The sequence below is a fragment of the Taudactylus pleione genome, unplaced genomic scaffold (genome assembly GCF_031769625.1).
Source record: "Taudactylus pleione unplaced genomic scaffold, aTauple2 ptg000064l, whole genome shotgun sequence".
Lineage (NCBI taxonomy): Eukaryota > Metazoa > Chordata > Amphibia > Anura > Myobatrachidae > Taudactylus > Taudactylus pleione.
This window is the reverse complement of record NW_028284466.1, coordinates 3,542,233-3,555,629: the sequence shown is the minus strand read 5'-3', so window position 1 is coordinate 3,555,629 and position 13,397 is coordinate 3,542,233. Positions and strand designations below refer to the sequence as shown.

General features: G+C 45.5%; 1 protein-coding gene across 2 annotated transcripts in view; it reads right to left on the bottom strand.

The window, feature by feature from the left end:
- PHF6 (PHD finger protein 6) overlaps positions 1-12,642 on the bottom strand; it is a 31,331-nt gene extending 18,689 nt beyond the window's left edge. The window contains exons 1-2 of one of the 2 annotated variants that reach the window (XM_088465844.1): positions 12,578-12,642; positions 2,383-2,570 (exon numbers count right to left, since the gene is read on the bottom strand). In XM_088465844.1, the coding sequence (XP_088321970.1) occupies positions 2,383-2,570; positions 12,578-12,587 (198 nt within the window). In that variant the 5' untranslated portion in view covers positions 12,588-12,642. Of the gene's footprint in view, positions 1-2,382; positions 2,571-9,371; positions 9,487-12,577 lie in introns of those variants that run through there. The other variant, XM_088465843.1, reaches the window with a different exon arrangement.
- Positions 12,643-13,397: the final 755 nt, after the last annotated feature.

Genomic DNA, 13,397 nt, shown 5'->3' with positions numbered 1-13,397 from the left:
CGTAAAAACGTGCTATAGTGCGTATTTTGCAAACCCTGACTTATCTTCTAGATGCCATTCGACAATGGAACTATACATCTACACTCTGCAATCAGCTATCTAATGGAGCTGGGAGGTAATGTTTAAATTTTAATGTTTACCAGATGAAGCAAAAAGTGGTAATGCCATAAAATGCATTCTTAACCTCACTAATAGTGGTTCTCCGCCCTAATCCTAAAGTACCCCCAACAGGTGGGTGTTTTGATCATTTCCTTAATTATTTACAGGCGAGTTAATGTATTTTGCAGACCTGCTTCCAAATACACAAAACATGAATTGTTATACCCCATTCAGACATCAGCAAAAACCTAGGTTTTTGGTCGTGAACATGCATCAAACCAGGCTTTTGCTGTGTGTGAACAGAAACGACCCGGGACTTGACCCGGCTCTGTACCAGGATTTTTCCCGGGTGCAACCAAGGTAGCCTCTAGTGTGAATGCATCCAACCCAGGATTTTAGACCCGGGTTTTAAGAAATCTTTCTTATACCCCTTTCAGACAGAGAAAAGAACCCGGTAATTTTCCGGCTCTAGCCGGGTCGACCCGGGTTTTTTTTCTGTCTGAAATGGTCAACACGGGACCTAATTCCCGGTACTTCGACCCAGGAATTTATCTGGGTTTCTCCCGGTCTTACACGGTTTGGCTGCTGTCTGAAAGGTGCCGACCCGGGTTTTTCTACTCCAGGCATAGTGAGCAGCGCTTATTGGCTGAGATGGCAGTGCACGGGCTGCACTTTTCATGACCTCATCTGTGTGCCATAAAAGCTGTCCATTTATTATGACACACTGTATATTGCAGGAATAATCTGGGTTCTGTGTGAAAGAGGTCGACCCGGGAATTTCCCGGGAATTATGTGCTGTGTGAAAGGGGGTTAGGAGCAAATTCCCAGGTTGAAAGATATGGGAAAAACCCAGGTTTTAGGGATTTTTCTGTCTGAAAGTGGTATTATTGGCTGTTTTGTGCACCTGCATATGACATCAAATGCAGGCACCCAGACCACATGACAGGGGAGCAAACAAAGTGTGTATTATTTTAGGTTTAACTTGTGTGAAAATGTTGTCTATGTATAGGACGAAACTTTCTAGAGGTTATATTCATAATTTTCTTATATTGTAAAAAAATTATTGGTTTTCAATAAAAAAAAATAATAAAAAAAAAAAATTGGAAACAAATTGTGGCCTTTACTCTAAAAATGCTGAATTTTATATTATGTCATTACTGTGAATAAAAAAAGCCTCCCCTTTAAATCCACACCGGGTTTTTGGTGTAGAGTGAATGGGAGTCTCAGGCTAAGACCTGGGAATTTCCAGGGTTGATAGACCTGGGAAGTAACAGTCTCATGTCTGAAAGGGCTATTAGCGATACAGAACCCCTGCACTAGGTGCTCATTTTCAAAGGCAGAAAATAAATGAAGTGAATGAATCTGCGCACTCACTTTCTGACAAGTGTACACTTTGCTTTAATTCCCAAAGCACAAAAGCTTAGTAAAATACAATGAAGTTCTATGGTGACACTCATTAAGTATATAGTACACTATGCTGCAAGAACAGGACTCAAATAATCTGCTAAACATACAAAAGTTATTGTATTACAATTGATGATTAGGTTTTAAATAAATATGTATGAGCCACTATCAACATAACTATTGCCTCTTACCCATTATTATTTGCATATGCACAAATTTGGATTCCTCTTCATATGGTTTCAAAGGAACAGATAAATACGACTGCAAGCTCAAAGGCACTAACTATAAAGCTACGTTTGCAGGTCAAGACCATATTGTTTAATGCACAGTTAAACAAACAGATTCATAGGCAAGTATATTGTACTGCAATTACAGCATACAGTAATGTCAAACCACATTAAAGGTGGTGTCTATTGATTTGAAATAAAATATCTAAAAGACAGTGCCCATATTATAGTAAACTGTGAATAGTTTTAGACTTTATGGGGTAGATTCAATTGCTGGAAGCTCTCATCTAAACTGCACAGGAGCTATTCAATTGTCACAGCGAACAGTCCCAGTTTAGACAGAAACTACCAACAAACGAATCACACCTATTTAGAAATCTGAGTAGACCAAATATAGCAACAAAATATTATAAAGCAAATGCAATTACCACAGATTAAGCATTTCTGCTGGTTAAGGGGGAGGGGATACAATTCCTAGCGCGGCGATGTAGCTCCCAGGATGAGTGTCCGCAGCTATTCAATTGCCCGCATCAATGCAGTCAATTAAATAGTTCTAGGCACTCATCCTGGGCTACATCGCTGTGCCGGTAATTGAATTGCACCCATGATATAAACAATAATTGCCACCTTTGAGTGTGAGTTTGATACCTACCAGACATCTACGATGTGCTGCCACCTTCTGGTTATTGGACATAAGCAACTGCCCACATTCCTTGTCTCTGTTTGACCTGCAGAAACAACATTTATGTTGCTGCAGAGATCCTTTTTTCTGCCTTGCAGAGCCTGACATGTTTTGAAACTCACTCGAAAACAAGTTTGATAAAGGCTGTAAACGAAGGTCTGAAGAAAAAAAAACAAATACATATATTCAATTTTCAAATATTTTAAATTACTCAATATGTCCTATCATGAATTTTAAAGAAATCTTTGTACAGGTTTCCACAGGACCTTGCATAAAAACCAGTCTATGAATTCTGTAAATAGACTAAATATAAACATGATAATTAACGAGGCCACAAAGTAAAAAAAAAAAGAGAAGAGGATTAAATGTTAGAAACTAATAAAACAAAGAGCCATAAATAAAGGTGGGTACACATTGGGTGATATTACTGAGCAACTGCACGATTACAACATCGTAATCGTGCAGTCGCTCAGTAATCGTGCACTTTTATGTCGGAAACGACCAGCGATGCCCCCACTCCTGCTGGTCGTTTCCGACATTGTCGGAAACGTCTGAACATGCAGCACAATCTGACGATAACGACAGATTGGCATGTTCAGGAATGATGGACAGTGCCTGCACTGAACGACTGATCGTTCAGTGCAGACACTACAGGGGATCAGGAACGACGGTACGATTACGATGTCGTAATCGTACTGTCTTTCCTGATCGCCTAGTGTGTACGCACCTTAAGAGTTCCCTTCAACATAAACATAACAAAGAGCTTAAAGGCGCTTCGACTACAAAAGTGTACTTGCTTAATTACATATACCACAGGGAACTGCATATCAAACAGTCAAGTTTCAAAACTGCCTAGGGTAGACAAAAATGGAACTCTTCCAAAATACCTGAGGATTTTTCTAAAACCTACATATAAAAAGTTGCAATGGTAAACCAACAGGTTATTGGTCCAAACACGCAAGTCGCCAAACTGGACATGGGGCCCGATTAAGCACGGATCGCAACTGCGTAATTGCATTCAATGAAGCTGTGTAAATATGCTAATGTCTGCCACCGCTCAACCAGCATAGAGACGCCCACTACTGCTTTCTCACACCTGTAATACCTTGTAGTGCTGTGTATACATCTACAGCAGGGTCTGACCTGTCTCAGAATTTGCAAGTCTCGTCACACGCAGTGAGTACTCAAGCTGCGTAGGCAATCGCAGGGGCTAATTTATGCATGTCCATCCAACATCACTCAAGCTGACAGGCACGCCTGCGTTTCTGCAAATACTCCCCGTCACCATCCCCAAACGCTCACGGCCTGTCACTCACTCTGCGATGGATATCTGTCTGCTTTCCTAATCACAGTGCGATCGCTGCGCACGTGCAGGCATTGCGCAGTACGTAACAACCGGCCTGTTGCAATTGCGATCCATGCAATCAGGGTCCATAATCTAGTTATTTGTGTCAAGCATCTGGACCTCTCGTGACCCCATTACAACCTAGTAGTTTTTTTTTTCTCTTCTTCCTGGTGTAAAATGCAGAGATCATAGTAATTGGCCGGCATTTGCTTTGTTTTAGTCAAGATTTAGTCAGTGGACCTCAGTTTTCATTTTAGTCTAATATTAAGCAATGTTCAGTAATAATTTTTGCAAACAGTTTAATGATACTGTAATGGATTTTATTGAAGAACTTTTCTATAAGATTCCCATGAGAACTTGAAGTCAGCATACCTTTAACTACATTATGTGTTTAGTAACCTCAGTATGCTAAGAATTTGATACACAAATTAATTCCTTATGTTTGTTAGAACCAGTGTTAATTTTGACAGGGAATTAAAATTTAGTCTTAGTCGCTTATTTGAAATTGAACACAGATTTTGGTGTAATTTTTGTTATTAAAACATTTATATTAATGTTACAATTTAGTCCTCAAAAATGTTGACGATTACTTTTAATTGGCAAAATTAAACACTGACACAATCTTTCCCTTCCCCTCTACCAATGAATTAGTCATTCCATAAATTCACTATCAGTGCCGGCTCCAGGAGAAGCCTTGCCTTGTGCAGAACGGGACTGAGGCGCCCGTTAACACTGTGCGCGGCAAAGCCTGAATACCGCTATTTGGGAACATGCTCGTATGGCACGCCTCCCATTTAAGGTCAGGCTGGGGGCGAGCCCAGCATTCCTTCAGTAGCTAGGCTACCCCAAACCCTCTTCCTGCACTAAATGGATGCCACGCGGCATCCATTCCTCTTCTCCGGGGTCCGGCACCACCCCCCACAGCTGTGGCAGTGTCCAACCTCCCAACCGCGGGACACTACACACACTGAAATCAGGATGGTTGGGAGGGGTGCACTATGTGGTGGCACCCCTGTTCGGCCACACGAGCCTCAAGCCGGCATGCACTCTATCAACTAGTCTCCCCAACTTTAAAACACACCTTCTTAGTAAAGCTTACCAGTTGTCCTCATAACTTATCGGCTCTACCCAGTAACCTGGTTTCCTTCCAAGCTATTCTTTCAACTATGTATCCCCTCTTGTAAGCAAGCACTTACAGGCAGTGCCAACTCAGTATGTAAGCACTTAATGGTAATGCCCCCCTTCTCATAGCACTGTCCATGTCACCAGGGTTCCACTCTAGTCCCACCCCCCTCACCTCCATCAGTGACCAACACTGTTTGCCCACTCATATGTTGGGTACAGGATCATTCAGTATTTAATACCACTTTCATACAGAAAATCAAATTGCCAGGTCAAGCATGTGGACCCGGTAATTTGCAGATCAACACAGGTCCTTTTTCTGTGTGAAAGGGTCAAAATTCCAGAGATTTCAACTCTGGATTTTTGCCAGGTTCAAAGTGCCGTGAATACCTGGTTTAGTCCACAAATTATCGGGTAGAAATACTTGACCCGGCACTTTGCTTTTCTGCGAAGGGAGGTACAGGCGGGGACCGGCAAAAAAACAAAAACCTGTGAATCAAATGCTGGATTTTTGAGGTTTTTCTGTGTGAAAATGGTATTACTCATTCCTTTCCTGCCACTCACCACTACTTGCTCCTTGAAGCTACAGCAAGTTGAGCAACCCTTGCCATTACTTGTCCTACCATTCTGTTATAGTGTTTCTACCTATGCTATATACAGTCAGGTGCATAAATATTAGGACATTGACATAAATTTCAAATTTTGGCCTCTATTCACCACCACAATGGCTTTGAAATTAAACAAACAAGATGTGCTTTAACTGCAGACTTTCAGATTGAATTTGAGGGTAATTACATCCAAATCAGGTGAACGGTGTAGGAATTACAACGGTTTCTATATGTGCTTCCCACTTTTTAAGGGGCCAAAAGTAATAGGACAAACTAAACAATCCTAAATCGAACTTTCACTTTTTAATACTTTGTTGCAAATCTAGCTAGGCTGTTTTAGCGGGGCGCGGCGCCTTGCCCTCTTTCTGGAAGGCAAAAAGCGCCCTTCCCTCCAGAAGGAGGGCAGAAAGCGCCCTGCCCTAACAGCCTGCGGGAACTGTCTTCACCCGCGGGTGAAATGTGCGGTGACCCGGTCACCGCCGGAGAATAGACGCCGGGCGCATGCGCCCGGCATCTATTCTCCCTGTCTGCAGGGCTTGGGGGCTGCCCGGCGTGTCCATAAGTGCCAGGCACGCCCCCAAGAGTGACGAAAAGGGGACGCGTCTTATACACACGCCCCCTTTTCAATGACCACGCCCCTTTCTTGGCCACACGCGAACATGCCCTCTCTAGCTCCGACGCCCTGCCTCGCACCGGAGCTAGAGTGAACACTACAAATCCATTGCAGGCAATTACAGCCTGAAGTCTGGAACGCATAGACATCACCAGACGCTGGGTTTCATTCCTGGTGATGCTCTGCCAGGCCTCTACTGCAAATGTCTTCAGTTCCTGCTTGTTCTTGGGGCATTTTCCCTTCAGTTTTGTCTTCATCAAGTGAAATGCATGCTCAGTCGGATTCAGGTCAGGGGATTGACTTGGCCATTGCATAACATTCCACTTTTTAGCATTAAAAAAACTCTTTGGTTGCTTTTGCAGTATGCTTCGTGTCATTGTCCATCTGAACTGTAAAGCGCCGTCCAATGAGTTCTGAAGCATTTGACTGAATATGAGCATATAATATTGCCCGAAACACTTCAGAATTCATTCTGCTGCTTTTGTCAGCAGTCACATCATCAATACAAGGGAACCAGTTCCATTGGCAGCCATACATGCCCACACCATGACACTACCACCACCATGCTTCACTGATGAGGTGGTATGCTTTGGATCATGAGCAGTTCCTTTCCTTCTCCATACTCTTCTCTTCCCATCATTCTGGTACAAGTTGATCTTTGGCTCATCTGTCCATAGGATGTTGTTCCAGAACTGTAATGGATTTTTTAGATGTTATTTGGCGAACTCTAATCTGGTCTTCCTGTTTTTGTAGCTCACCAATGGTTTACATCTTGTGGTGAACCCTCTATATTCACTCTTGTGAAGTCTTCTCTTGATTGTTGACTGACACATATACACCTACCTCCTGGAGTGTGCTCTTGATTTGGCCAACTGTTGTGAAGGGGTTTTTCTGCACCAGGGAAATAATTCTTCTGTCATCTACCACAGTTGTTTTCCGTGGTCTTCCGGGTCATTTGGCGTTGCTGAGCTCTCCGATTCGTTCTTTTTCTTAAGAATGTTCCAAACAGTAGATATGGCCGCACCTAATGTTTTTGCTATCTCTCTTAGTGTTCCCTCTAGCTCCGGCGGCAGGCAGGGCGCCGGCGCACGTCCGAAAAGGGGGCGTGGTTACGAAAACGGGGCATGTCTATAAGACACGTCCCCCTTTTCGTCATACTTGGGGGCGTGCCCGGCGCTTACGGACATGCCGGGCAGCCCTCAAGCGCTGCAGAAAGGGAGAATAGACGCCGGGCGCATGCACCCGGCGTCTATTCCCCGGCGGTGACCGGGCCACCACATGTTTGTCCACCCGCGGGACACTGCGTCCCACGGGTGAGAACGGCTCCCGCAGGCTGTTAGGGCAGGGCGCTTTTTGCCCTCCTCCTGGAGGGCAGGGTGCTTTTTGCCCTCCAGAAGGAGGGCAGGGCGCCGCGCCCCGCTAAAACAGCCTAGCGGGAACACTACTCTCTGATGTGTTTGTTTTGATTTTTCAGCCTAATGATGGCTTGCTTCACTGATAGTGACAGCTCTTTGGATCTCATATTGAGAGTCGACAGCAACTGATTCCAAATGCAAATGTCACACCTAGAATCAACTCCAGACCTTTTACCTGCTTAATTGATAATGAAATAATGAGGGAATAGCCCACACCTGTCCATGAAATAGCTTTTGAGTTGATAGTCCCATTACTTTTGGCCCCTTAAAAAGTGGGAGGCACACATAGAAACTGCTGCAATTCCTACACCGTTTACCTGATTTGGATGTAATTACCCTCAAATTAAAACTGAAAGTCTGCAGTTAAAGCACATCTTGTTTGTTTCATTTCAAAGCTATTGTGGTGGTGAATAGAGGCCAAAATATGAAAATTCTGTCAATGTCCCAATATTTATGCACCTGACTGTACTTACCTGTTGTTGATATTTCAAAAGTAATGGTGAGTATAACACACTTCTATACATGTGGCATAGCCCAGTTATTTCATATCCTTAGTGCCTCAAATGACAGCACAACCCCCTATAGCCTAACTTCGGTTATGAACCCACTAGTGTTTGCAAAGCATTTTTTTAAACATATTAAAACTCAAGATGCACATTAGCAACACTACATTAATTTATGTATTTGTACATGGAAATGTAACAACCTCATGGGACAGGCAGGAAGGATGGTCCAAGAGACTCAAAGCCAGGGCCTGATTAAGGGGGGCTTGGCAGGGGCGGTAGCCATGGGGCCCCCTCACAGGGTCGGCGTAAGCCTTTAATTTATAAGAATAGGTGTCCAGCGGCACCTATTCCCAGACGGGGGATGACATGGCTGTTCTGCATGCATGCACAGTGAGTGCACACAGCACTGAGCGGCACATCTGACTCAGACGAGGGGACTAGGTAGCTGCGCCCGCTGTGTGCACATGCAGAAGTTGAACACAGGCTCGGAGGGGAGTACTCTCAGGAACTCAGGGCCATAGCTAGGGTAGTGCGGCCGGTGCCATCGCACAGGGCATCACAGTTCAGGGGGCGATGTTTGGGCCTGTCAAACTTCTGTTTATTATCATTCTTACTTGTGGCTTCCTCTTATTTTATCCCCATCATCTCCTGGCCTCCCCTCTCTCTTCCCTGGCACTTCCCCATGAGGCAATACCCCTTTTTTGGGTGCATCATGTCCCTTTGAAAAATGAGGGGGGCAAAAAAGGCTCTTTCTGGCACAGGGCACCAAAAAGTCTAGCTACAGCTCTGCAGGCACTATGTACTATACAAGGAGATGCTGTGGGGTATTGTGGTGCTTATTAGGGAGGAGGCAAAGAGGCGTAGAGTGTCAATTTTATTGTAGGGGGGTCCCCACAACGTAGTTGCCCCTGAGCCCCCACAAGCCTCAATCTGGCCCTGCTCAAAGCATTACATGTAATACACAGATGTAACTACCTAGCACAATAATCTATCACTACCACGTACTTACCACACATGTAACACAAAAACAGTCATCATAGCAGTGGGTGCACAGCCATAACCCGAATTACATTACCCTGCACTGGCATACCCCCTATAGAAGCACTGAGTCTCCATATACAGCCAACAGCCCAGGCACACAGCACAGACCGATCCCTGCTGCCCCACACAGCTCATACGCCGCCCTTGCCGGCGGCCTCCTACCACCGGACCCCAGCACCCCTATGTCACAATGGGCCCCGGCTGGGGGCACAGGAAACTAATTGGCCTTGGCGGAAAGCGGGGCCGGAGACCTGTACACAGTGGCGCTCCAGCTCCCGCCCGCGCCGTCTCCCCGCACTCGGGACTCACCCGCTGCCCTCCCAGCGCCGCTGTCACCCGTCCGCCACAAACAGCTCAGTAATCTCCGGGGTTTGTTTCCTTTCATTCGGAGACGCACTGCGTGCTGACGTCACGTAACGGCGGGAACAGCCGCCCACCCTCAGCGCGTACGCTGCTGCTGCTGCGTTATTAGTACACCTCTCTCGGACGGCTACTAGTACTGCCGCCGCCCGCTGCAGGCACAGTCAGTTATCATCATTCCTGTACAGCGCCGCCGGCACACGGCTAGTCAGCGACCATTCCCATTCACAGGCAGCCAAAGCAACCAGCCGCCCTCCAGCTACATGCTGGGACTTGCATACAGCTCTACACCAGATGTGTCACAGAGCATATAACACTCTGCCATGCCTATCTACCCAGGGCTGATCACACTAACTGGCAGGGCCAAATTAAGGAACATGTGGGGCCTCTATCAATAAAAGTATATATATATATATATATATACACACACACGCACACACACACTTGAATGAATGGTTATAAGAACTTTCACTTCACTCAGTGCAATGATTCATATATCAAATGAAAGGAAATTTAATGCTAAATTTAACAAACTAAACAGGATGTCACATATTTGCATTACAAGGGAAGTTATGTTACTTTCAATCAGATTCAAGAAGCGGATTGTAGTAACAGCTACTACCAGCCAATCGGAATCGTTGTTCTGAGGACCAATCAGCTGCCATTTATGAGCAGGTGAGAGGCAGGGCCGGCCCTAGCCCAAATTTTTGGGTAAGCAAGTATATTTTTTGGCGCCCCTCTATGCAGTGCCCCTTTTACAGTGCCACTGGTAGTGGTCCCCCCTGTGCAGTGTCCCTTGTGCCCCCAGTAGTAGTCCCCCTATGCAGTGCCCCCAGTAGTGGTACCCCCTATGCAGTGTCCCCAGTAGTGGTCCCCCCTATGCAGTGCCCCCAGTAGTGGTCCCCCCTGTGCAGTGCCCCCAGTAGTATTCCCCTTATATAGTTCCCCAGTAGTACTCCCCCCTATGCAGTTCCCCCAGTAGTGGTACCCACTATGCAGTGCCCTTTATATAGTGCCCCCAGTAGTGGTCCCCCCCCCCCCCTTGTAGTGCCCCTAGTAGTAATCCCCCCTTGTAGTGCCCTCAGTAATAATCCCCCTTTGTAGTGCCCCCAGTAGTAATCCCCCCCCTTGTAGTGCCCCCAGTAGTATTCCCCCCTGTAGTGCCCCCAGTAGTATTACCCCCTGTAGTGTCCCCAGTTGTATTGCCCCCAGTAGTAGTATCCCCAGTAGTAATCCCCCCTTGTAGTGCCCCCAGTAGTATTACCCCCTGTAGTGTCCCCAGTAGTAATCCCCCCTTGTAGTGCCCCCCAGTAGTATTACCCCCTGTAGTGTCATAAGTAGTATTCCCTCCCTAGTAATCCTCCCTTGTAGTGCCCCCGCAGTAGAGACGTAATGAAAATTAAAAACCTGAAACACGCTCCTGGTCCCGCCGCCGATACCAGCTCCTCCGTCCGCCGCTTTGCATTATGGGAGTGATGTCACGTCATGACGTCACTCCCATTACCCACTGCGGGAGCCGGAAGATGTCCGGCAGTGGGAGCAGCAGCCGATGAGAGTCTGTCTGACTCATCAGCTGCTAAAGCAAGCACACAGCTGCCAGCGCCGGCGGCTGTGTGTTTGTGCTGTGTAGCACTGACCGAACTCCGTCCGGTCAGCGCTACACACGCGGTGCAGCTGTGTCACAGAGACACAGTCTGCACCGCGGCCCGCATGGTACGCAGCTGAGGCGTCCTTCACTATGTGGCGCCTTACGCAGCTGCGTACCATGCGTAACGGGAGAACCGGCCCTGGTGAGAGGTCAGTTTGGCGTTTTCATTTTGCAGAATAAAGTTGGTTACTGAAGTGCAATTACGGTTGGATGTTTGTGTGTATTGTTTAGTACTATTGACAGGGTAAAAAATAAATACAATAATGTCATCCAGGCAAAGTGGTGACTGGTCACCCAGGAAGAAATCCAGGATTGTGGTGTTACGTGAAAATGGTCTTTCGTATGCAGCAATTGCAAAATAAGTTGGTGGGAATGTGACAACATCAGGAGTATGAAAGTTTTGTTTACGCTATCAGGAAACACAATCTATACAAAAGGAAAAGGCCGGAATAAGTGCACAACTGCTGTTGATGATAGGAGAATAAAACAAGTTTGCGTCAGGGACAGATGGATGTCATCTGCGGCCTTTAGCAGTAAACTGAGTGCAACTGGTGTTTTTGTCAGTGCAAGAACGGTACGGAGAAGACTAAAGCTGGCCACACACTAGACCAACTTACATCCAACCAGCCAACTTGTTGATTGGTTGGAATGAAAATCTGGTAACGTATGGGAGTAAATAATGATCAGCAATTTGCTCCTAAATGCCAGAAAACAGATGAAAATGGTAATTCAAACAAGTTTGTTAAATGTTTGATCTCAACTATTTGTTCAAACAACAGTTTTAGTCCATTTTCCAGTGTTTGGGAGCAAATTGCTGATTGTATTCCTTACCAGATTTTCATTCCAACGAATCAACTAGTTGGCTGGTTGGACAGATAATATTTAGATGTGTGGCCAGCTTTACGGAGGTTGGCCTAAAAGGTAGGATTCTCCGAAAAAAGCCATTGCTGAATAAAAGCATTGGCAGAAACTTATACAGTGGGCAAAAGAACACATTGCATGGACAGAAGGTAGCGGAAACAAGTGATATGGAGTGACGAAACTAAGATATCGATATTTGGTAGTGATGGGAGAAAACGTGAGACGTCGCATTGGGGAAGAGGTACATCCAGATTGCATTCAAGCGATAACAGAATCCTACAAGTGTTATGATCTGGGCATGTATGACAGCAGATGCTGTAGGCCGCCTTTATGTCATAGATGGCACAATGAATAGCAGAAAGTACATTGACATCATCCTACAATGAAAAATAAAGGATACCCAACGAAATACTGATAGGACAGTAACATCATAAGGAACAACACAGGAATTTTCACCCAAAGTGTTGTTTTCACTGCATAACTTCCCTTGTAATGTAAATATTTGACCTCTGTTTATCGTGTTGAATTCAGCATTACATTTCCTTTCATTTGATATATGAATCATTGCACTACATGAAGTGTAACAGTTTATATAAGCATTCAAATTTCAAAAAGTGTCTGCAATTTTGGCCACCACTGTACATACCTCCCAACATGACCCATTTCAGGACGGACAAAAAGCTCTGCTCCTGGACTCCCCTCTTAATTTGTGACTGCCGTCACCTGTGGTGAAACACCTTTTTTTTTTTTTTTTTTTAATTACCTAGTTCAACACAGGTGGCTGCAATCATAAATTAAGAGGGAAGTCTAGGAACAGAGCATTTTGTCCCTCCTGGAATGGGTCATGTTGGGAGGTATATATATATATATATATATATATATACACACACACACACATATTTTACATACACATGCATATGTATACACGTATATGTATATATTTTAACATATATATATATATACACACACACAAACACATCGGCCTGCCTGATGTGTCTATATTATATTTTTATATATATACATTATGTACATATATATACATTACTACTGCTTACTTCAGTGGCAGCAGAATAAGTGGCCGGAGCCAAATGCAGGGGGCGGGGCTTAATTGCTGGCCACTGCTCCAGAGACATGAAAAAAACTAAATTTCAGCTTGGTGATGGTGCCGAGGACAGAGGGCCTTATTCAGACCCGGTTGCAAGCGCTGAGCGCTCGCAACTGGGTCGATGTTTGCCCACTGGGCATGCGCACATCGGAGCTGGCTCCGATGTGCGCATGCGCGAGACCTGGCTAGCGACGGGCGCTCCATCGCTATGGGTTTCGCACCAAAGGGGGCGAGCTATTGATGGTGGTTGACAGCTCACCCCGTTTGGGAGGCGGGCAGGGGGGGTGGCCGGCTAAACGGAGGCGTTCCTAACGGAACGCTTGCCGTTTGGGGGCGGCCCCACTGATATCAGCAATGATGT